This window comes from Entelurus aequoreus, linkage group LG27, assembly GCF_033978785.1.
Source record: "Entelurus aequoreus isolate RoL-2023_Sb linkage group LG27, RoL_Eaeq_v1.1, whole genome shotgun sequence".
Classification (NCBI taxonomy): Eukaryota; Metazoa; Chordata; class Actinopteri; order Syngnathiformes; family Syngnathidae; genus Entelurus; species Entelurus aequoreus.
The window spans coordinates 34599883-34625641 of record NC_084757.1 but is presented as its reverse complement, the minus strand read 5'-3'; the positions used below and the strand labels follow the sequence as shown (position 1 = coordinate 34625641).

At 39.1% G+C, this 25759-nt stretch overlaps 2 protein-coding genes across 5 annotated transcripts in view; both read left to right on the top strand.

The window, feature by feature from the left end:
• LOC133644628 (cadherin-24-like) overlaps positions 1-19680 on the top strand; it is a 35486-nt gene extending 15806 nt beyond the window's left edge. Inside the window, exons 5-13 of the mRNA XM_062039286.1 lie at positions 5625-5806; positions 5865-6121; positions 6183-6319; positions 6380-6501; positions 13649-13766; positions 13826-14128; positions 14194-14377; positions 14439-14757; positions 18235-19680. Coding sequence (XP_061895270.1) covers positions 5625-5806; positions 5865-6121; positions 6183-6319; positions 6380-6501; positions 13649-13766; positions 13826-14128; positions 14194-14377; positions 14439-14757; positions 18235-18891 — 2279 coding nt within the window. The 3' untranslated portion in view covers positions 18892-19680. The remainder of the gene's footprint in view (positions 1-5624; positions 5807-5864; positions 6122-6182; positions 6320-6379; positions 6502-13648; positions 13767-13825; positions 14129-14193; positions 14378-14438; positions 14758-18234) is intronic.
• Positions 19681-22851: 3171 nt separating this feature from the next.
• LOC133644358 (actin remodeling regulator NHS-like) overlaps positions 22852-25759 on the top strand; it is a 172220-nt gene continuing 169312 nt past the window's right edge. For 2 of the 4 annotated variants that reach the window (XM_062038773.1, XM_062038769.1), the window contains exons 1-2: positions 22852-23013; positions 23805-23940. The gene's annotated coding sequence lies outside the window, so the exon portion shown is untranslated. Of the gene's footprint in view, positions 23014-23544; positions 23941-25759 lie in introns of those variants that run through there. The other 2 variants (XM_062038771.1, XM_062038770.1) reach the window with 2 other exon arrangements.

Genomic DNA, 25759 nt, shown 5'->3' with positions numbered 1-25759 from the left:
GGTGTAGTGATACTGTACTGGACTGATGACACCGACACTGTATCGCACCAGATGATGGGTTGCCAGGTGTTTGTCAGAAGGTGGTTGCCTTACGACAGAAGAGTGAAAGATGCTGGGTTGCCAGGTGTGCGTCAGAAGGTGGTTGCCATGTGACAAAAGAGTGAAAGATGCTGGGTTGCCAGGTGTGCGTAAGAAAGTGTTTGCCATGCGACAGAAGAGTGAAAGATGCTGGGTTGCCAGGTGTGTCTCAGAAGGTGGTTGCCATGTGACAGAAGAGTGAAAGATGCTGGGTTGCCAGGTGTGTGTCAGAAGGTGGTTGCCATGCGACAGAAGAGTGAAAGATGCTGGGTTGCCAGGTGTGTGTCAGAAGGTGGTTGCCATGCGACAGAAGAGTGAACGATGCTGGGTTGCCAGGTGTGTGTCAGAAGGTGGTTGCCATGCGGCAGAAGAGTGAAAGATGCTGGGTTGCCAGGTGTGTGTCAGAAGGTGGTTGCCATGCGACAGAAGAGTGAAAGATGCTGTGTTGCCAGGTGTGTGTCAGAAGGTGGTTGCCATGTGACAGAAGAGTGAAAGATGCTGGGTTGCCAGGTGTGTGTCAGAAGGTGGTTGCCATGCGACAGAAGAGTGAAAGATGCTGGGTTGCCAGGTGTGCGTCAGAAGGTGGTTGCCATGCGACAGAAGAGTGAAAGATGCTGAGTTGCCAGGTGTGTGTCAGAAGGTGGTTGCCTTGCGACAGAAGAGTGAAAGATGCTGAGTTGCCAGGTGTGCGTCAGGAGGTGGTTGACATGTAACAACAGAGTGAAAGATGCTGGGTTGCCAGGTGTGTCTCAGGAGGTGGTTGCCTTAAGACAGAAGAATGAAAGATGTTGGGTTGCCAGGTTTGCGTCAGAAGGTGGTTGCCACGTGACAGAAGAGTGAAAGCTTCTGGGTTGCCAGGTGTGTGTCAGAAGGTGGTTGCCATGTGACAGAAGAGTGAAAGATGCTGGGTTGCCAGGTGTGTGTCAGAAGGTGGTTGCCAAGTGACAGAAGAGTGAAAGATGCTGGGTTGCCAGGTGTGTGTCAGAAGGTGGTTGCCATGTGACAGAAGAGTGAAAGATTCTGGGTTGCCAGGTGTGCTTCAGAAGGTGGTTGCCAAGTGACAGAAGAGTGAAAGATGTTGTTCATATTGTGTATGAATATTTCATGTTGGACTTCAAGAAGCAGCACAAATCAGAGCAGGAACACTCAGTGCCATTTGTCTGTACATTACAGACCCCCCCCCCCCCATCACACCACCTGCTCGCCACCATTCATCTTCAGGTTTGAAGGCTTCTTCACTGGCCTGATGTACTTCTACTGTCCTCAAGATATCATCTTTCATGTCTCCTTTATTCACGCTCCAACTGCTGCTGTCTACTGATGGCAACATAAATATATATGTGTGTGTGTGTGTGTGTGTGTGTGTGTGTGTGTGTGTGTGTGTGTGTGTGTGTGTGTGTGTGTGTGTGTGTGTGTGTGTGTGTGTGTGTGTGTGTGTGTGTGTGTGTGTGTGTGTGTGTGTGTGTGTGTGTGTGTGTGTGTGTGTGTGTGTGTGTGTGTGTGTGTGTATTTTCATATTATACATTCCAAAAAAATATATATATATATATATATATATATATATATATATATATATATATATATATATATATATATATATATATATATATATATATATATATATATATATATATATACACACACACTTTATATACACTGTATATAAATGAAAATGTAAATAATTATGAATATATATATATATATACCAGAGGTGTGGACTCGAGTCACATGACTTGGACTCGAGTCAGACTCGAGTCATGAATTTGATGACTTTAGACTCGACTTGACAAAATGTAAAGAGACTTGCAACTCGACTTAGACTTTAACATCAATGACTTGTGACTTCACTTGGACTTGAGGCTTTTGACTTGACATGACTTGCTACTTTCCCCAAAACCCAAATCTTAAAAAGTTATTTAGGAGCGCTCCGTATCTTTCATTTTGTACGTGTCTGTCTGTCTATCAGCGTGTGTGCTGCGTGTCAGCGTGTGTGCTGTCAGTACAACAGCCAATCAAATTAGTTATACGTTGTTTTCATTACACAGCATTCATCCAATCAAATTGCAGGACAACCACCAAACAATGCGGCAGAGAGAAACAATTACGCCAAAGTTGGTTTCGTTCGGGTATAAAAACTACGACTTGGTCAACAAAAAACGAATTGCGTATGCAAATCACGCAGTTCGAATATTACAGACGGAGACGCAACAACTTCCAACTTCCAACTTCGTTCGACATTTGAAGTTGCCCAAAGAAGGGTAAGTTTTGAATGTAAGATAACGTTTATTGGCTAAGTAACATGACTTTTATTTGCTGTGTAGTTAAATCAGTGAGGCTGTAAACTCACTGCTAACGTTATAACCATAGACATGTTTTAAGGGTACACAGCATCGAGCGCTACTGCCTACTGGCGCAGACGAGACGCGGGGCCGCCATCTTGGAGTGGTGATCCGCTCCACTCAGTGCAATTCATTTGTCAGGAGCAATGAACTGTCAGCGCATTTAATTCATTTTACCTCACTGAATACCACTGATTTTCACGCGTTTTTTTTGTCATACGTGTAGCTATGATAACGGACACATGTTTTGGCAAGTTTTATTATTCATAGTTTGCTTAACAGTAATATAATATTCTTATACGCTATAAGTGACCAGACGTCCGAGATCAAAACTGGGAATATAATCCCAGAGAAGGGGGAAAAAACGGTAAACTATTTTTAAATTGAAGAAACAATATGATTAGGTTATATATACATGCGTATATCCTACATAAACAATGTATGAATACATTAGATATCTATATATCTTAGGCACCTATAGACTGTATCTCTGTTGCTGCAGTAGCAGAGAGTTTATTCTGTCTTGACACTTTGTATTGATATTTTGTATTACATTCTTCCCTTAAATGATCATGTTTACAGTGATTGTTATATATGTATTTTTTATGTATGTCGCTTTGGATAAAAGCGTCTGCCAAATACTTGAACATATATAAACACCTGAAAGTCTTTATTAGCTAAAACCACCAATCTGTTTCACTGGATTCAGAATAAAACCAAATTCTGTCTTACCCAACAATGTTAGTATTTGAATATTGTTACTTAAAGACTTATTCCTGGTTACAATTATACGGTTAAGAAAGTATTGTCTTATATTTTGCCTAAAATGAGAATGCATCATAATCAGTGGCGGCTGGTGAATTTTGTTTTAGGTGGGGCTGAAAGTTTGTAAACCAAACCCCTGTAGGGGCGTCATCCTCCAACAGAAGATTTATTTGTGATTTTCACATACAAATATTGAAGATCTTTGCTCCTTCTCAACTCTGTGGTAATATTATTTTCATAAAATACAACCAATAGTATGTTAATGTTTTTGCAAATGTGTTTATTCTGTAAAGGAATGAGTTAAATGTTTAAAATTGTTTAAACTATTAAAATTACTGTTAATAGTGCTATTATGAATTGCAATGTCAGCACTATTTTTTTTCTTGCAATTTCAAATGCACTTGTTTTAATAAATAAATACAGCGTTTTAAAAGCATACACAATCTGTGTAAAAATATTAGTCTGTGGTTAAAAGGACTTGAAAGGACTCGAAACTCAAAATGCAGGACTTGGGACTCGACTTGAGACTTTCCAGTCTTGACTTTGGACTTGACTCGGGACTTGCCTGTCTTGACTCGGGACTTGACTCGAGACTTGAGGGCAAAGACTTGAGACTTACTTGTGACTTGCAAAGCAATGACTTGGTCCCACCTCTGATATATACGTGAGTGTCTAATTATTTGTTATATATATATATATATATATATATATATATATATATATATATATGTTTTGTTTTATTTGATATATATAATATATTATAAAACATAACAAAAATTAAACGAAAATATAAATAATTAGAATATATATATTTAGATATATATGTGTGTGTGTGTCTAATTACAGTATATGTGTGTGTGTGTGTGTGTGTGTATATATATATATATATATATATATATATATATATATATATATATATATATATACACATACATATATATACTTTTTTCATTTAATATTTTTTTATGTTTTATGTATACATTTATAATAGTTTTTATGTTTTATTTTATATATATATGTATAGTATATAATAAAACATAAAAAATAAAAAAAAATTCAAATGTAGATAATTATGAATATATATGTTTGTGTGTAATTATTTATTATATATATATATATATATATATATATATATATATATATATATATATATATATATATATATATATATATATATATATATATATATATATATATATATATATATATATAGTCGAGGTTTCTGTGGTTTATCCATTATACAGTGCTCAATACCGGGGTAGTGTGGAAATCTGCGAAACAGGCTTGTAGGGATGATATAGCCTATGTGTTTTATATATATATATATATATATGTGTGTGTATGTGTATGTATATATATATATATATATATATATATATATATATATATATATATATATATATATATATATATATATATATATATATATATATATATATATATATATATATATATATATATATATATATATATATATATATATATATATATATATTGCCAAAAGTATTTGCCCACCCATCCAAATAATGACAATCAGGTGTCCTAATCACTAATCACAGGTGTATAAAATCAAGCACTTAGGCATGGAGACAGTTTCTACAAACATTTGTGAAAGAATGGGCCGCTCTCAGTGATTTCCAGCGTGGAACTGTCATAGGATGCCACCCGTGCAACACATCCAGTCCTGAAATGTCCTCGCTCCTAAATATTCCAAAGTCAACTCGGCTTAATTATAAGAAAAGTGAAGAGTTTGGGAACAACAGCAACTCAGCCACCAAGTGGTAGGCCACCAAGTAAACTGACAGAGAGGTCAGCATAGTGCAAAGACTTTCTGCACAGTCAGTTGCTACAGAGCTCCAAACTTCATGTGACCTTCCAATTAGCCCACGTACAGTACGCAGAGAGCTTCATGGAATGGGTTTCCATGGCCGAGCGGCTGTGTCTAAGCCATACATCACCAAGTCCAATGTGGTGTAAAGCACGTCACCACTGGACTCTAGAGCAGTGGAGACGCCTTCTCTGGACTGATGGATCACGCCTACGGTACATTTGGGACTGCGTTAAAGTGAAATTTGGTGGAGGAGGAATTATGATGGAGGGGTTGTTTTGTGGGTAACAGTTTGGAGCAGGCCCCTTCCTCTTCCAACATGACTGTGCACCAGTGCACAAAGCAAGGTTCCATAAAGAGAGAGTCTGGTGTGGATGAACTTGACTGGCCTGCACAGAGTCCTGACCTGAACCCGATAGAACCCCTTTTGGGATGAATTAGAACGGAGACCGAGAGCCACCAATGTGCTTTTGGGAAACTTTCAGGGAAACTAGCAAAACAGGCTTGTCAGGATGATATAACCTCTGTGTTTTTTCTGACCTAACGTATATATTGACATATCTATATAAATGTATGTGTATATATATTATGGTTGTGACGATGCTTACCCGCAGGCGCGTGGTCTTTCTCCGTGTCGGAGCTGGCGGCTCCGGGCGTGGAGGTGGGTCGCCTCACCGCCACCGACGCCGACGTGGGCGAGAACGCGCTGCTGGAGTTCAGCATCATGGACACGGAGGAGGCGCAGACCTTCAACGTGAGCGGGCGGGAGCGCGAGGCGGTCATCGTGCTGAACAAGGTGAGCGAGACGATGAGGTGTGCCAGCAGGGAATACTCACGGTAGTTTCGTTATGGAGCTGCTGGACTACGAGAGCCGTAACTCCTACTCCTTCACGGTGGAGGTGAGCAACCCGGTGGTGGACGCTCGCTACCTGCAGAGAGGCCCCTTCAAGGACCAGGCCGTGGTGCGCGTGATGGTTCTGAACGCCGACGAGCCGCCCCGCTTCTCCCAGGCCCGCTACCACCTGGACGTGTCGGAGAACTGCCCCCCCGTCTGCGCGGTGGGCCGGGTGCACGCCGTGGACCCCGACACGGGCCAGAGCGCCAACGTCAGGTACGTGTCACGCCGCCCGCGCTCGCTCGCCGCCCGTCCTCACCCCGCCTCCGCCCCGCAGGTACTCCATCGACCCTCAGTCGGACCCGGAGGCGCTGTTCCGCATCGCCTCCGACACGGGCGTCATCAGCGCCGTGGCCGAGCTGGACCGCGAGCGGGAGCGCTGGCACAACATCACCGCCATCGCCACGCAGAGAGGTGCGTCGCCTCGGGCGCCGAGTGAGGCGGGAACCATCCACGTCTCCATTTTGTTTCCAGACAACCCCGACCTGGCGTCCAGGGTGGTGGTTGCCGTGGAAACGCTGGACCAGAACGACAACGCGCCGGAGTTGGACAGAGAGTACAGAACGTCGGTGTGCGACTCCTCCGCCGCCGGACAGGTCGCTGTTCATTTCTTGATTTCATTTCACTCATTCATACAACCAATTCATTTATTCATAAAACTGAATTCACTCATTCATAAAACAAAATGAATTTAATCATAAAACTGAATTTGTTCATTAAACACAATTAATGTATTCATAAAACTGAATTCATAAAAATTAATTTGTTCGTAGAACTGATTTAATGTATTCATAAAACTGAATTCATGTATTAATAACACTGAATTCATTTGGTCATAAAACAAAATTCATGTATTCATAAAAGTGAATTCATTTATTCACAAAACAAGTCATTCATTCTTAAAACTGAATTCATTTATGCTTAAAGCAATATTAATTTATTCATAAAACTGAATTCATTCGTTCAGAAAACGGAATTAATTTGTTCATAGAACTGATTTAATGTATTCATAAAACTGAATTCATGTATTAATAACACTGAATTTATTTAATCATAAAACAAAATTCACTCATTCATAAAACTGAATTCATTTATTCATAAAGAAAATTCATTTGTTCATAAAAATTAATTCATTCATAAAACACAATTCATGTATTCATAAAACTGAATTCATTTATTCATAAAACAAGTCATTCATTCCTAAAACTTAATTTATTCATTCTTAAAACAGAATTCATTCATTCACAAAACAGAATTCATTCATTCATAAAACTAAATTCATTTAGTCATAAAACTGAATTAATTCATTCATTAAACACAATAAATGTATTCCTAAAACTGAATTCATTTATTCATAAAGCAAATTCATTTGTTTATAAAACAAATTAATTTATTCTAACACTGAATTCATTCATTCATGAAATGGAATTAATTTATTCATAAAACTGAATTCATTCATTCATGAAACGTACTAATTAATTCATTCATAAAACAAAATGAATTTAATCATAAAACTGAATTTGTTCATTAAACACAATTAATGTATTCATAAAACTGAATTCATAAAAATTAATTTGTTCGTAGAACTGATTTAATGTATTCATAAAACTGAATTCATGTATTAATAACACTGAATTCATTTAGTCATAAAACACAATTCATTTATTCATAAAACTGAATTCATTTATTCATAAAACACAATTCATTTATTCATAAAACTGAATTCATTTATTCATAAAGCAAATTCATTTGTTCATAAACATTTATTAATTCATAAAACACAATTCATGTATCATAAAACTGAATTCATTTATTCACAAAACAAGTCATTCATTCTTAAAACTGAATTCATTTATGCTTAAAACAATATTAATTTATTCATAAAACTGAATTCATTCGTTCAGAAAACGGAATTAATTTGTTCATAGAACTGATTTAATGTATTCATAAAACTGAATTCATGTATTAATAACACTGAATTTATTTAATCATAAAACAAAATTCACTCATTCATAAAACTGAATTCATTTATTCATAAAGAAAATTCATTTGTTCATAAAAATTAATTAATTCATTCATAAAACACAATTCATGTATTCATAAAACTGAATTCATTTATTCATAAAACAAGTCATTCATTCCTAAAACTTAATTTATTCATTCTTAAAACAGAATTCATTCATTCACAAAACAGAATTCATTCATTCATAAAACTAAATTCATTTAGTCATAAAACTGAATAAATTCATTCATTAAACACAATAAATGTATTCCTAAAACTGAATTCATTTATTCATAAAGCAAATTCATTTGTTTATAAAACAAATTCATTTATTCCTAACACTGAATTCATTCATTCATGAAATGGAATTAATTTATTCATAAAACTGAATTCATTCATTCATGAAACGTAATTAATTCATTCATAAAACAAAATGAATTTAATCATAAAACTGAATTTGTTCATTAAACACAATTAATGTATTCATAAAACTGAATTCATAAAAATTAATTTGTTCGTAGAACTGATTTAATGTATTCATAAAACTGAATTCATGTATTAATAACACTGAATTCATTTGGTCATAAAACAAAATTCATTTATTCATAAAACTGAATTAATTAATTCATAAAGCAAATTCATTTGTTCATAAACATTTATTAATTAATTCATAAAACACAATTCATGTATTCATAAAACTGAATTCATTTATTCACAAAACAAGTCATTCATTCTTAAAACTGAATTCATTTATGCTTAAAACAATATTAATTTATTCATAAAACTGAATTCATTCGTTCAGAAAACTGAATTAATTTGTTCATAGAACTGATTTAATGTATTCATAAAACTGAATTCATGTATTAATAACACTGAATGTATTTAATCATAAAACAAAATTCACTCATTCATAAAACTGAATTCATTTATTCATAAAGAAAATTCATTTGTTCATAAAAATTAATTCATTCATTCATAAAACACAATTCATGTATTCATAAAACTGAATTAATTTATTCATAAAACAAGTCATTCATTCCTAAAACTTAATTTATTTATTCTTAAAACAGAATTCATTCATACACAAAACAGAATTCATTCATTCATAAAACTAAATTCATTTAGTCATAAAACTGAATTAATTCATTCATTAAACACAAATGTATTACTAAAACTGAATTCATTTATTCATAAAGCAAATTCATTTGTTTATAAAACAAATTCATTTATTCCTAACACTGAATTCATTCATTCATGAAATGGAATTCATTTATTCATAAAACTGAATTCACTCATTCATAAAACGTAATTCATTCATTCATAAAACAAAATGAATTTAATCATAAAACTGAATTTGTTCATTAAACACAATTAATGTATTCATAAAACTGAATTCATAAAAATTAATTTGTTTGTAGAACTGATTTAATGTATTCATAAAACTGAATTCATGTATTAATAACACTGAATTAATTTAGTCATAAAACAAAATTCATTTATTCATAAAGCTGAATTAATTTATTCATAAAGCAAATTCATTTGTTCACAAACATTTATTAATTAATTCATAAAACACAATTAATGTATTCATAAAACTGAATTCATTGATTCACAAAACAAGTCATTCATTCTTAAAACTGAATTCCTTTATGCTTAAAACAATATTAATTTATTCATAAAACTGAATTAATTCGTTCATAGAACTGATTTAATGTATTCATAAAACTGAATTCATGTATTAATAACACTGAATCTATTTAATCATAAAACAAAATTCACTCATTCAAAAAACTGAATTCATTTATTCATAAAAAAAATTCATTTGTTCATAAAAATTCATTCATTCATTCATAAAACACAATTCATGTATTCATAAAACTGAATTCATTTATTCATAAAACAAGTCATTCATTCCTAAAACTTAATTTATTTATTCTTAAAACAGAATTCATTCATTCACAAAACAGAATTCATTCATTCATAAAACTAAATTCATTTAGTCATAAAACTGAATTAATTCATTCATTAAACACAATAAATGTATTCCTAAAACTGAATTAATTTATTCATAAAGCAAATTCATTTGTTTATAAAACAAATTCATTTATTCCTAACACTGAATTCATTCATTCATGAAATGGAATTCATTTATTCATAAAACTGAATTCATTCATTCATGAAACGTAATTCATTCATTCATAAAACAAAATGAATGTAATCATAAAACTGAATTTGTTCATTAAACACAATTAATGTATTCATAAAACTGAATTCATAAAAATTAATTTGTTCGTAGAACTGATTTAATGTATTCATAAAACTGAATTCATGTATTAATAACACTGAATTCATTTAGTCATAAAACAAAAGTCATTTATTCATAAAACTGAATTAATTTATTCATAAAGCAAATTCATTTGTTCATAAACATGTATTTATTAATTCATAAAACACAATTCATGTATTCATAAAACTGAATTCATTTATTCACAAAACAAGTCATTCATTCTTAAAACTGAATTCATTTATGCTTAAAACAATATTAATTTATTCATAAAACTGAATTCATTCGTGCATAGAACTGATTTAATGTATTCATAAAACTGAATTCATGTATTAATAACACTGAATTTATTTAATCATAAAACAAAATTCACTCATTCAAAAAACTGAATTCATTTATCCATAAAGAAAATTAATTTGTTCATAAAAATTAATTCATTCATTCATAAAACACAATTCATGTATTCATAAAACTGAATTCATTTATTCATAAAACAAGTCATTCATTCCTAAAACTTAATTTATTTATTCTTAAAACAGAATTCATTCACTCACAAAACAGAATTCATTCATTCATAAAACTAAATTCATTTAGTCATAAAACTGAATTAATTCATTCATTAAACACAATAAATGTATTCCTAAAACTGAATTCATTTATTCATAAAGCAAATTAATTTGTTTATAAAACAAATTCATTTATTCGTAACACTGAATTCATTCATTCATGAAATGGAATTCATTTATTCATAAAACTGAATTCATTCATTCATGAAATGGAATTCATTTATTCATAAAACTGAATTAATGTATTCATAAAACAGAATTCATTCATTCATTTAGTCATAAAACTGAATTCATTCATTAAACACAATTAATGTGTTCATAAAACTGAATTCATTTATTCATGAAGTAAATTCATTTATTCATCAAACAAACTCATTTATTCCTAAAACTGAATTGATTCATTCATAAAATGGAATTCGTTTATTCATAAAATAGAATTAATTCATTCATTCATAAAACAAAATTCCATCAGTCATTAAGCTGAATTCATTTATTCATAAAACAAAATTAATTTATTAATAAAACTACATACATTTTTTCATAAAATGGAAGTCATTTATTCATAAAACTGAATTCATTCATTCATGAAACCTTCTTTGACAAAACAAGGCCACTCTGGGTGAAGTTGTTTCCTTGCCTCTGTGGCCGACATGCTGGCTCATGTGCAGTTGTTTGCTTTTCTTCACTTCATGAGGACTTGCACTGCCTGCACACACACACACACACACACACACACACACACACACACACACACACACACACACACACACACACACACACACACCCCAAGAGTGATGTCGTCATTCTCCAAGTCACATGACGTGTGCTCCCTCTAGTTGTAAAAAGTGGTGGGAGGATCTGGCACAGGTTTTTCCTTGCCTCTTGTCGCCAAACTTCTGGGTGATTCCAGGTTTGATTCCACATATGGGAGCTTTGATGGATGATGGCGTCAGCACATAAAAGAGAGCACACGTGAGCGAGCACTTTGGCGACAAAGGCGAGGAAATAACTCCCTCTAAAGAAGTGTGTGCTGGAGAGAAGTTTGTGTTTTCCTGCGCTTCAGTGACTGCATCGCATCAGATGCTGGGTTGCCAGGTGTGCGTCAGAAGGTGGTTGCTTTGTGGTAGAAGAGTGAAAGATGCTGGGTTGCCAGGTGTGCGTCAGAAGGTGGTTGCCTTGTGGCAGAAGAGTGAAAGATGCTGGGTTGCCAGGTGTGCGTCAGGAGGTGGTTGCCATGCGGCAGAAGAGTGAAAGATTCTGGGTTGCCAGGTGTGTGTCAGAAGGTGGTTGCCATGTGACAGAAGAGTGAAAGATGCTGGGTTGCCAGGTGTGCGTCAGAAGGTGGTTGCCTTGTGGCAGAAGAGTGAAAGATGCTGGGTTGCCAGGTGTGTGTCAGGAGGTGGTTGCCATGCGGCAGAAGAGTGAAAGATTCTGGGTTGCCAGGTGTGTGTCAGAAGGTGGTTGCCATGTGACAGAAGAGTGAAAGATGCTGGGTTGCCAGGTGTGCATCAGGAGGTGGTTGCCTTGTGACAGAAGAATGAAAGATTCTGGGTTGCCAGGTGTGTGTCAGAAGGTGGTTGCCTTGTGACAGAAGAGTGAATGATGCTGGGTTGCCAGGTGTGTCAGAAGGTGGTTGCCATGCGACAGAAGAGTGAAAGATTCTGGGTTGCCAGGTGTGCATCAGGAGGTGGTTGCCATGCGACAGAAGAGTTCTGGGTTGCCAGGTGTGCGTCAGAAGGTGGTTGCCATGTGACAGAAGAGTGAAAGATGCTGGGTTGCCAGGTGTGCATCAGGAGGTGGTTGCCTTGTGACAGAAGAGTGAAAGATGCTGGGTTGCCAGGTGTGCGTCAGAAGGTGGTTGCCTTGTGGCAGAAGAGTGAAAGATGCTGGGTTGCCAGGTGTGTGTCAGGAGGTGGTTGCCATGCGGCAGAAGAGTGAAAGATTCTGGGTTGCCAGGTGTGTGTCAGAAGGTGGTTGCCATGTGACAGAAGAGTGAAAGATGCTGGGTTGCCAGGTGTGCATCAGGAGGTGGTTGCCTTGTGACAGAAGAATGAAAGATTCTGGGTTGCCAGGTGTGTGTCAGAAGGTGGTTGCCTTGTGACAGAAGAGTGAATGATGCTGGGTTGCCAGGTGTGTCAGAAGGTGGTTGCCATGCGACAGAAGAGTGAAAGATTCTGGGTTGCCAGGTGTGCATCAGGAGGTGGTTGCCATGCGACAGAAGAGTTCTGGGTTGCCAGGTGTGCGTCAGAAGGTGGTTGCCATGTGACAGAAGAGTGAAAGATGCTGGGTTGCCAGGTGTGCATCAGGAGGTGGTTGCCTTGTGACAGAAGAATGAAAGATTCTGGGTTGCCAGGTGTGTGTCAGAAGGTGGTTGCCTTGTGACAGAAGAGTGAATGATGCTGGGTTGCCAGGTGTGTCAGAAGGTGGTTGCCATGCGACAGAAGAGTGAAAGATTCTGGGTTGCCAGGTGTGCGTCAGAAGGTGGTTGCCATGTGACAGAAGAGTGAAAGATGCTGGGTTGCCAGGTGTCCCTCAGAAAGTGGTTGCCATGTGACAGAAGAGTGAAAGATGCTGGGTTGCCAGGTGTCCCTCAGAAGGTGGTTGCCATGTGACAGAAGAGTGAAAGGTGAAAGATGCTGGGTTGCCAGGTGTGTGTAAGAAGGTGGTTTCCTTGTGAAAAAAGAGTGAAAGATGCTGGGTTGCCAGGTGTCCCTCAGAAGGTGGTTGCCATGTGACAGAAGAGTGAAAGGTGAAAGATGCTGGGTTGCCAGGTGTGTGTAAGAAGGTAGTTTCCTTGTGAAAAAAGAGTGAAAGATTCTGGGTTGCCAGCTGTGTCTCAGAAGATGGTTAATTTCTCATCCTCTGAGTCACATGACCTGTGCGCCCCGCAGGTCATCCAGGTTTTGCGAGCGGTGGACCGGGACCCGGGGGACCAGGACGGCCCGGTCCACTTCAGCATCGCCCCGGAGTCAAGCTCCGCCCTCAAGGTGTCCATCAGGGAGAGCGGAGGTAAGGGAGCGGCGAGCGGCGTGGACGCGGCGCTCCATCTTGTCCTCTGTGCTTGTCAGGCGTGACGGCGAGCCTGGTGCTGCGCTCGGCCCTGGAGCCCCTCCCCCCCCACTCCTCCTCGCCGGCGACGCTCCGGGTGCCGGTGGTGCTGCGCGACGCCGCCTCTGGCCTGGCCAGCACGGGCACGGTGACGGTGAGCGTGTGCCCGTGTCTGCGGGGGGGCATGCGGACGGAGGCGGAGGCGAGCGAGCGGCGCTGGGAGAGGCGGGCGGTGTGTCGCCCGGCGCCCTCCGCCTCGCCCTCGCTGGTCCTCAGCCTGGTGGCCTCCATGGCGGCGCTGGCCTGCGTCACTACCCTGCTGGGTACGTCTTTGTTGTCTTGATGTCAGTTTGCGATGAGGTCACGCCGCGCTTCTCTTGCCCCGCAGTGGCGTGCGCGCTCTCGCTGTTGCTGCGCCGTCGCCAGCGAGACGCCCGCTCGGCCTGCGAGGACGATGACGTGCGGGAGAACATCATCTCCTACGACGACGAGGGCGGCGGCGAGGCGGACACGGCGGCCTTTGACATCACGGCGCTGCAGAGCATGCACAGGATTCAGCACGCCAGTGACATGTGAGCTCGTGGGGGGGGAAACAAGATGGCGGGCGGCGCTGACACTAGTTTGTGACCTCAGATGGCACACGCTGCAGACGGCGCCGCGGCCCAGAACCTACAGCCTCCACCCGGGCCTGGACCCTCAGCACCACCCACTCTACGGCCGCCTGTGCTACAGCCTCCACACGCTGCCCGCGCTCGCTGACCGCCATGTTGGCCCGATGGAGGCCGGCGTGCCGCTCGGTCAGCTGACTCGGCGCCAACAAACGGCGGCGCCCCCTTACGGAGCCCGGGTCGCCTTGGGTGCGACGCAGCGGCGCCCTCCTGAGACCGAGGGCGGGACTTCGAGCGAGGAAGGACGCGCCGCCAACGTGACGCAGAACCAGAACCTGGTTAAGGTAGGACCAGGGACTTGTTGTGTGTGTGTGTGTGTGTGTGTGTGTGTGTGTGTGTGTGTGTGTGTGTGTGTGTGTGTGTGTGTGTGTGTGTGTGTGTGTGTGTGTGTGTGTGTGTGTGTGTGTGTGTGTGTGTGTGTGTGCTGCCCCCGCAGGATTCTCACTGAACTGCATGTTAACATACTTGGTCCACGTGACCTTTGACCTCAGCCACTGCAAACATGCTGCAGGACTTTAAGGTGAAAAAGGAATAAATTAAATATTTAATAATATTATTTATACAAATATATATATATATATATATATATATATATATATATATATATATATATATATATATATATATATATATATATATATATATATATATGTATATATACTGTATATATATGTGTGTGTGTGTATTGCAGTGTGTGATATCATGTGCGATACAAGCAGTCCTAAAGAGTGTTTACTTGTGTGTGATATCATGTGCGATACAAGCATTCCTAAAGAGTGTTTACTTGTGTGTGTGATATCATGTGCAATACAAGCAGTCCTAAAGAGTGTTTACTTGTGTGTGTGATATCATGTGCGATACAAGCAGTCCTAAAGAGTGTTTACTTGTGTGTGATATCATGTGCGATACAAGCAGTCCTGCAGAGTATTTACTTGTGTGTGACATCACGTGCAATACAAGCGGAGCTAAAGAGTGTTTACTTGTGTGTGATATTATGTGCGATACAAGCAGTCCTAAAGAGTGTCTACTTGTGTGTGATATAGTGTGCGATACAAGCAGACCTAAAGAGTGATTACTTGTGTGTGATATCATGTGCGATACAAGCAGTCCTAAAGAGTGTTTACTTGTGTGTGATATCATGTGAGATACAAGCATTCCTAAAGAGTGTTTACTTGTGTGTGTGATATCATGTGCGATACAAGCAGTCCTGCAGAGTGTTTACTTGTGTGTGACATCACGTGCAATACAAGCGGTCCTAAAGAGTGTTTACTTGTGTGTGATATTATGTGCGATACAAGCAGTCCTAAAGAGTGTTTACTTGTGTGTGATATTATGTGCGATACAAGCAGTCCTAAAGAGTGATTACTTGTGTGTGTAATCATGTGCGATACAAGCAGACCTAAAGAGTGATTACTTGTGTGTGATATCATGTGCAATACAAGCAGCCCTAAAGAGTGTTTACTTGTGTGTGATATCATGTGCGATACAAGCATTCCTAAAGAGTGTTTACTTGTGTGTGTGATATCATGTGCAATACAAGCAGTCTTAAAGAGTGTTTACTTGTGTGTGATATCATGTGCGATGCAAGCAGACCTAAAGAGTAATTACTTGTGTGATTTCATGTGCAATACAAGCAGCCCTAAAGAGTGTTTACTTGTGTGTGATATCATGTGCGATGCAAGCATTCCTAAAGAGTGTTTACTTGTGTGTGTGATATCATGTGCAATACAAGCATTCCTAAAGAGTGTTTACTTGTGTGTGTGATATCATGTGCAATACAAGCAGTCTTAAAGAGTGTTTACTTGTGTGTGTGTGATATCATGTGCAATACAAGCAGTCTTATAGAGTGTTTACTTGTGTGTGTGATATCATGTGCAATACAAGCAACCCTAAAGAGTGTTTACTTGTGTGTGTGATATCATGTGCAATACAAGCAGTCTTAAAGAGTGTTTACTTGTGTGTGTGATATCATGTGCAATACAAGCATTCCTAAAGAGTGTTTACTTGTGTGTGATATCATGTGCGATACAAGCAGTCCTAAAGAATGTTTACTTGTGTGTGTGATATCATGTGCAATACAAGCAGTCTTAAAGAGTGTTTACTTGTGTGTGATATAATGTGCGATACAAGCAGACCTAAAGAGTGATTACTTGTGTGTGATTTCATGTGCAATACAAGCAGCCCTAAAGAGTGTTTACTTGTGTGTGATATCATGTGTGATGCAAGCATTCCTAAAGAGTGTTTACTTGTGTGTGTGATATCATGTGCAATACAAGCAGTCTTAAAGAGTGTTTACTTGTGTGTGATATAATGTGCGATACAAGCAGTCCTAAAGAGTGATTACTTGTGTGTGATATTATGTGCGATACAAGCAGTCATGCAGCATGTCTATTTGTGTGCGATATCATGTGCAATACAAGCAGTCCTGCGGCGTGTTTACTTGTGTGCGATATCATGTGCAATACAAGCAGTCCTGCAGCGTGTTTACTTGTGCGCGACATCACGTGCGATACAAGCAGTCCTGCAGCGTGTTTATTTCTGTCTGACATCATGTGCGAGACAAGCAGTCCTGCAGTATGTCTACTTGTGTGCGATATCATGTGCGATACAAGCGGTCCTGCAGCGTGTTTACTTGTGTGCGGTATCATGCACGATACAAGCAGTCCTGCAGCGTGTTTACTTGTGTGCGATATCATGTGCGATACAAGCGGTCTTGCAGAGTGTTCACTTGTGTGCGACATCATGTGCAATACAAGTGGTCCTGCAGCGTTTTTACTTGTGTGCGATATCATGTGTGATACAAACAGTCCTGCAGTGTGTTTACTTGTGTGTGATATCATGTGCAATAATTGCAGTCCTGCAGCGTGTTTACATGTGTCGGACATCGTGTGCGAGACAAGCAATCCTGCAGCATGTCTACTTGTGTGCGATATCATGTGCGATACAAGCGGTCCTGCAGTGTGTTTACTTGTGTGCGATATCATGTGCAATACAAGCAGTCCTGCAGCATGTCTACATGTGTGCGATATCATGCGCGATACAAGCAGTCCTGCAGCGTGTTGTTATTTGTGTGATACCATGTGCGATATAAGCCGTCCTGCAGCGTGTTTACTTGTGCGCATTATCATGTGCGATACAAGCAGTCCTGCAGCAGTTGTACTTGTGTGTGATATCATGTGCGATACAAGCAGTCCTAAAGAGTGTTTACATGTGTGTGATATCATGTGCGATACAAGCAGTCCTAAGGAGTGTTTACATGTGTGTGATATCATGTGCGATACAAGCCGTTTTCCAGCATTTTTACATGTGTGTGATATCATGTGCGATACAAGCCGTTTTCCAGCGTTTTTACTTGTGTGCGATATCATGTGTGATACAAGCAGTCCTGCAGCGTGTTGTTATTTGTGTGATATCATGTGCGGTACAAGCAGTCCTGCAGCGTGTTGTTATTTGTGTGATATCATTATGTGATATAAGCCGTCCTGCAGCGTGTTTACTTGTGCGCAATATCATGTGCGATACAAGCAGTCCTGCAGCAGTTGTACTTGTGCGTGATATCATGCGCGATACAAGCAGTCCTAAAGAGTGTTTACATGTGTGTGATATCATGTGCGATACAAGCCGTTTTCCAGCGTTTTTACATGTGTGTGATATCATGTGCGATACAAGCCGTTTTCCAGCGTTTTTACTTGTGTGCGATATCATGTGCGATACAAGCGGTCCTGCAGCGTGTTTACGTGTGTGTGATATTTGTTCTGCAGACGACCCTGACCCAGCTCCAAAGCGGTCCTGCCAGTCTGAGCGGTTCTGACCCGGCGGCGTCTTCCTTCCAAAGCCCCGGCAGCTCGTCGTCCAATCAAACGCCGATCAGCCCCGCCTCCAACGCCACACTTCCTGGTTTCCCTCAGAGCGACTCTTACAGCGTTGTGGGCTCGCTCAAAGTGGGCGGGGCCCCGTCGCAGCCGCGCAACACTTCCCACGAGGCGTCCCCCCCGGTCTCCGGGGCCACCTTTGGCCTCGGCGGTGGGCGGGGCGCGGGGGCGGGGGCGGAGCTCTCGGGGACCTCCCGCCCGCCGCCGTGCGTGGAGGACCTGCTCCACTTCCACCTGGACCGGGTGACCTCCGACCCCTCGCAGCCGCCCTACGACTCGCTGCAGACGTACCAGTTCGAGGGGCGCGACTCCCGCGCCGAGTCGCTGAGCTCGCTGGGGAGCGAGGGCGGCAGGAGCGAGGCCACCACGGAGGAGGAGAGGGCGGAGGAGGACGAGAGGGCGGAGGAGGACAAGATGGAGGAGGACAAGATGGAGGAGTTGAACGTGAGGTTCCAGCGGCTGCTGGAGGTCATCAGGGAGCGGAAGAGGAGGAAGGAGCAGGGAGAGGAGGGGCAGCACAAGGAGGCGCAAAGGTGGGACTTCTAGGGAAAAGGGGGCACACAGTTATCACTTTCACTTTCACTTTCACTTTGCACAGAAACCCCCTTGTTAATAATAAAAGAAGCGCTGGGCTTTGGACACGAGAAAAATAGTCAAATATTGATTGAAATCTGCATTGTTGGAGGAAAAAAAAGACCCTGGTCTATTATTGATTGATTATTAATATTCATCATGCGCCCCGAGTGGTGGTGGTGGGTACTGCACTTGAAGTAAACATGGTGCTTCTTTTTATTCACTTTTCCAAACACTTCACAACATGTGATGATGGTTCTTTTTCTTTTTTTTTCAGGCCACTTTTTGGCTTCCTCCAAAAAAAAAATTTTTTGGTTGAGAGGCGGAGTTATCATATGCAAATGAAGCCCTCCTGGCCACGCCCCCTCACACTGGCTCCACCCATGTCCAAACGACAACAGAACATTTTGGCTTCGTGGCGTCTCATCGTCCACAGCTTCTAGAACAGTGGCTCTTAATCTAGAACAGTGGTTCTTAACCTTGCTGGAGGTACCGAACCCCACAGAACGCCTGCACAAAATGAACCGTTCAAAGAACAACACCAACACGGTGCAACAAATGACACACCTGCAAATCAGATTAGAGGGAACATTGTTTGGGGGTATCCACAGTACCGATAGGGAGAAGTTTTTATTTACAAGATGAGTCGGGTGGGTTTGGACCTCCGCCGAACCCTCGAGGCCGACTCACCGAACCCCTAGGGTTCAATGGAACCCAGGTTAAGAACCACTGTTCTAGCTATCAGCTTTCAACTATTAGCTTACGGCTATTATTGATTGATTGATTGATTGATTGATTGAGACTTGTATTAGTAGATTGCACAGTACAGTACATATTCTGTACAATTGACCACTAAATGGTAACACCCGAATAAGTTTTCCAACTTGTTTAAGTCGGGGTCCACGTTAATCAATTCATGAGTTCCTGGCTATTAGCTTCCGGCTGTTAGCTTCTGGTCATTAGCTTCCAGCTATTAGTTTTTGGGTATCAACTTCCAGTTACTAGCTTCTGGATATTAGCTTTCAGGTACTAGCTTTGGGCTATTAGCCTCCGGCCATTAGTTTCCGGCTATTAGTTCCTGGCTATTAGCTTCCAGCTATTAGCTTCTGGCGATTAGCTTCTGACAGTTAGTTTCTGGCTATTAGATTATATCTATTAGCTTCTGGTTACTGGCTTCCGGCCATTGGCTTCTAGCTATCAGCTTCCTGCTTTTAGCTTCCGGTTACTAACTTCCGGCTATTAACTTCTAGCTATCAGATTCCAGCTATTAGCTTTCAACTATTAGCTTACGGCTATTAGTTTCGACTATTACCGTCCAGTGATTAGTGTCTGGCTATTAGCTTCTGACTGTTAGCTTTTGGCTATTAGATTCTATCTTTTAACATCCAGCTATTAGCTTCCCACTATTAGCTTCCGGCTATTAGCTTCCGGCCATTAGTGTCCGGCTATTAGTTCCTGGCTATTAGCTTCTGACTGTTAGTTTCCGGCTATTAAAATCTATCTATTAGCTTCTAGCTGTCAGCTTCCAGCTATTAGATTCTGGTTACTAGCTTCCGGCTATTAGCTTCTAGCGATCAGCATCCAGCTATTAGATTCTGGTTACTAGCTTCCGGCTATTAGCTTCTAGCGATCAGCATCCAGCTATTAGATTCTGGTTACTAGCTTCCGGCTATTAGCTTCTAGCGATCAGCATCCAGCTATTAGATTCTGGTTACTAGCTTCCGGCCATTAGCTTCTAGCGATCAGCTTCCAGCTATTAGCTTCTGGCTGTTAGCTTTTGGCTATTAAATTCTATCTGGTAGCTTCCAACTATTAGCTTCCGGCTATTAGCTTCCGGTCATTAGCTTCCGGCTAATAGCTTTCAGGTACTAGCTACCATGAATTGATTAACGTGGACCCCGACTTAAACAAGTTGAAAAACTTATTGAGGCGTTACCATTTAGTGGTCAATTGTACGGAATATGTACTGTACTGTGCAATCTACTAATAAAAGTTTCAATCAATCAATCAAAGCTTCCGGCTATTAGCTTTGGGCTATTAGCTTCCAGCCATTAGTTTCCGGCTATTATTGATTGATTGATTGATTCAGACGTGTATTAGTAGATTGCACAGTACAGTACACATTCCGTACAATTGACCACTAAATGGTAACACCCGAATACGTTTTTCAACTTGTTTAAGTCGGGGTCCACGTTAATCAATTCATTAGTTCATGGCTATTAGCTTCCGGCTATTAGCTTCTGGTCATTAGCTTCCGGCTATTAGTTTTCGGGTATCAACTTCCAGTTACTAGCTTCTGCCTATTAGCTTTCAGGTACTAGCTTCTGCCTATTAGCTTTCAGGAACTAGCTTTGGGCTATTAGCTTCCGGCCATTAGTTTCCGGCTATTAGTTCCTGGCTATTAGCTTCTGACTGTTAGCTTCCGGCTATTAGATTCTATCTGTTAGCTTCGGGCTATTAGATTCTATCTATTAGCTTTGGGCTATCAGCTTCCAGCTATTAGCTTCTGGCGATTAGCTTCCGGCTATTAGCTTCTAGCTATCAGCTTCCAGCTATTAGATTCTGGTTACTAGCTTCCGACTATTAGCTTCTAGCTATCAGCTTCCAGCTATCAGCTTCTGGTTACTAGCTTCCGACTATTAGCTTCTAGCTATCAGCTTCTGGTTACTAGGCTGACCATATTCTGAAATCCCAAAAAGAGGACACATATATGCGTGCCAAGGCCGGGACTAGGTGAAAACTTGCCAATGATACTCGAACTTGCTTTATAAATAATATATTTATTTAAATAAAGCATTTTTTCTCCTCTGTTGACAGCAGTGTTGGCGCTAGGAATTTTCAAAATGGGACCCCATCAAGTCATAAAAATGGGGTCCCACAGTACATTTTTGGGGCCCCACTTTTTTGTATGCGTTTTGAAAACAAATGATATGCATTATCCTGTTATATCTCACATTCTATATTGTGTTTTGGAAAAAGGTTGTCATAATCGTTACTTAATTCATTAAAAAAATAAAAATAAATAAAGAAAACAAATGTGTATGCATATGTAAATGTATTCAGTTATAAACATTCATTCACTTTCTTCTTTCCTTCATGGATCTGAACTTTACCGCTGCTGCTAGTTTTTTCTATGTTTTTATTGAATAAGTTGTAGGTGTATTTATTTCAGTATAAAAGTGTAAAAAGTGTTTTGCTTGGGTCATGAAATGATGATAATGGTGTGCCAGGGCATACATACATTTTATATTTAAATCTCAACTTCACATCTATTCCTCATTTCTAAATGTTTTTGTTTTTTTTATGTTGTTTTTTTGTTTGTTTGTTTTCCGCCCTTTTTTGTCAAACAAAACTATGTTTTTAATGGCAAACACACAAAATATGCAAAATCTTCCACCAAAAATATTTTTTTTAGTGGAATATTTGATGTTATTGATAGGTCAATAATTCATAATAACATTGATTTTGATTCAATATTATGTTTTGAGCAATGACAGTTTGAAAGAAAAAAACCCAGCTTTGTTTTCTTCGTCAACATTGCAACTTTTTCTAAATTACATTTCACCTTTAAGCTTTTTTATTTCACTTCTGTTATGTTTTTGTTTATTTTAATAGTATTTTTAGAATGTGCCGTGGGCCTTTAAAACATTAGCTGTGGCCCGCAAATGGCCTCCGGGGCACACTTTTGACACCCCTGCTATGGATAATAAAAAATTAAATGTGATAAATCTATGGATAAAAAGCAGAGCCTGGCGACGCATGCGCGTTTATTCTAACTCTCTCTCTCTCTCTCTCTCTCTCTCTCTCTCTCTCTCTCTCTCTCTCTCTCTCTCTCTCTCTCTCTCTCTCTCTCTCTCTCTCTCTCTCTCTCTCTCTCTCTCTCTCTCTCTCTCTCTCTCTCTCTCTCTCTCTGCCCCTCCCTCACCAATGCTGCTGCGTGCACAATTTGTTTTTTTTAAACCCCTTCTTAACCCTGAACGTACATTGAAAATACACGCAACCCTAACTCAAAATGGCGGACATTTGAGGCATTTAAGAAACTCCGCCCTGACAGCTCCGCGAAAGAGGACATGTCCGGGGAAAAGAGGACGTATGGTCAGTCTACTGGTTACTAGCTTCTGGTTACTAGCTTCCAGCTATTATCTTCTAGCTATCAGCTTTCAACTATTAGCTTACGGCTATTAGTTTCGACTATTACCTTCCAGTGATTAGCTTCCGGCTATTAGCTTCTGGTCATTAGCTCTCGGTTATTAATTTTCGGGTATCAACTTCCAGCTATTAGCTTCTGGCTATTAGCTTTCAAGTACTAGCTTCCGGCTATTAGCTTTGGGCTATTAGCTTCCAGCCATTAGTTTCCGGCTATTAGTTCCTGACTGTTAGCTTCCGGCTATTTGATTCTATCTATTAGCTTCTGGCGATTAGCTTCTGGTTACTAGCTTCGGGCTATTAGCTTCTAGCTATTAGCTTCTGGTTACTAGCTTCTGGCTATTAGCTTCTAGCTATTAGCTTCTGGTTACTAGCTTCTGGCTATTAGCTTCTAGCTATCAGCTTCCGGCTATTAGCTTCTAGCTATCAGCTTCCTGCTTTTAGCTTCCGGTTACTAGCTTCCGGCTATTAGCTTCTGGTTACTAGCTTCCGGCTATTAGCTTCTGGCTATTAGCTTCTGGCTATTAGCTTCTGGCTATTAGCTTCTGGCTATTATTTTCTTGCTAATAGCTTCTGGCTCAAGTCCCGCCCATTAAATACGCGTGGTGGTCAAGCTAGCTCTGTTCTCAATGGGTACGAGGCGCCATTTAGCTTTTCTCGAGGAAACAACGCCCTATCATTGTGTTGTTTCTGGTTTGTACGCATCGTTGAAATCGCAAAAAAGATCAACGTTTCTTTAGAGTTCCTCGAGAGGCGATCAAGAAGGGAGGAAGAGTGCAAGATTTTACGAAAGACGACGACAAAAGTAGCTCACACTCCAGTCCAATGGAGCAGAGTGGAATAATGCACCAGTTTGCAGTGAACACTTCGTTAAAGGTTTGTTTGATATACTTTTAATGTTTAATATTTACCATTTAAGTATTATCTTGATATTATTTGTATTTCTTAACACGTTTGATACGACTGTTTGGAAACGCACCGACTCTGCGAGTCTAAATAAAGAAATCAAATGTGAGCAAAACCTGAGTAGACAACAATCATAAATGAATATTTCAGCACGTACACAATGTTGACATCTATAGTTATATTTTGATAAACAATCATAAATGAATATTTCAGCACGTACACAATGTTGACATTTTTAGTTATATTTTGATAAACAATCATTAATGACTCTTTCAGCACGTACACAATGTTGACATCTATAAGTATTTTGATAAACAATCATAAATGAATCTTTCAGCACGTACACAATGTTGACATCTATAGTTATATTTTGATAAACAATCATAAATGAATATTTCAGCACGTACACAATGTTGACATTTTTTGTTATATTTTGATAAACAATCATAAATGAATATTTCAGCACGTACACAATGTTGACATCCATAGTTATATTTTGATGAACTATCATAAATGAATCAGCACGTACACAATGTTGACATTTTTAGTTATATTTTGATAAACAATCATAAATGAATCTTTCAGCACGTACACAATGTTGACGTCCATAGTTATATTTTGATGAACTATCATAAATGAATCAGCACGTACACAGTGTTGACATTTTTAGTTATATTTTGATAAACAATCATAAATGAATCTTTCAGCACGTACACAATGTTGACATCTATAGTTATATTTTGATAAACAATCATAAATGAATATTTCAGCACGTACACAATGTTGACATCTATAGTTATATTTTGATAAACAATCATAAATGAATATTTCAGCACATACACAATGTTGACATCTATAGTTATATTTGAATAAACAATCATAAATGAATATTTCAGCATGTACACAATGTTGACATCTATAGTTATATTTTGATAAACAATCATAAATGAATATTTCAGCACGTACACAATGTTGACATTTTTTGTTATATTTTGATAAACAATCATAAATTAATATTTCAGCACGTACACAATGTTGACATCCATAGTTATATTTTGATGAACTATCATAAATGAATCAGCACGTACACAATGTTGACATTTTTAGTTATATTTTGATAAACAATCATAAATGAATCTTTCAGCACGTACACAATGTTGACATCTATAGTTATATTTTGATAAACAATCATAAATGAATATTTCAGCACATACACAATGTTGACATCTATAGTTATATTTGAATAAACAATCATAAATGAATATTTCAGCATGTACACAATGTTGACATCTATAGTTATATTTTGATAAACAATCATAAATGAATATTTCAGCACGTACACAATGTTGACATCTAGTTATATTTTCATAAACAATCATAAATGAATATTTCAGCACGTACACAATGTTGACATCTATAGTTATATTTTCATAAACAATCATAAATGAATATTTCAGCACGTACACAATGTTGACATCTATAGTTATATTTTGATAAACAATCATAAATGAATATTTCAGCACATACACAATGTTGACATCTATAGTTATATTTTGATAAACAATCATAAATGAATATTTCAGCACGTACACAATGTTGACATCTATAGTTATATTTTGATAAACAATCATAAATGAATCTTTCAGCACGTACGCAATGTTGACATCTATAGTTATATTTTGATAAACAATCATAAATGAATATTTCAGCACATACACAATGTTGACATCTATAGTTATATTTTGATAAACAATCATAAATGAATATTTCAGCACGTACACAATGTTGA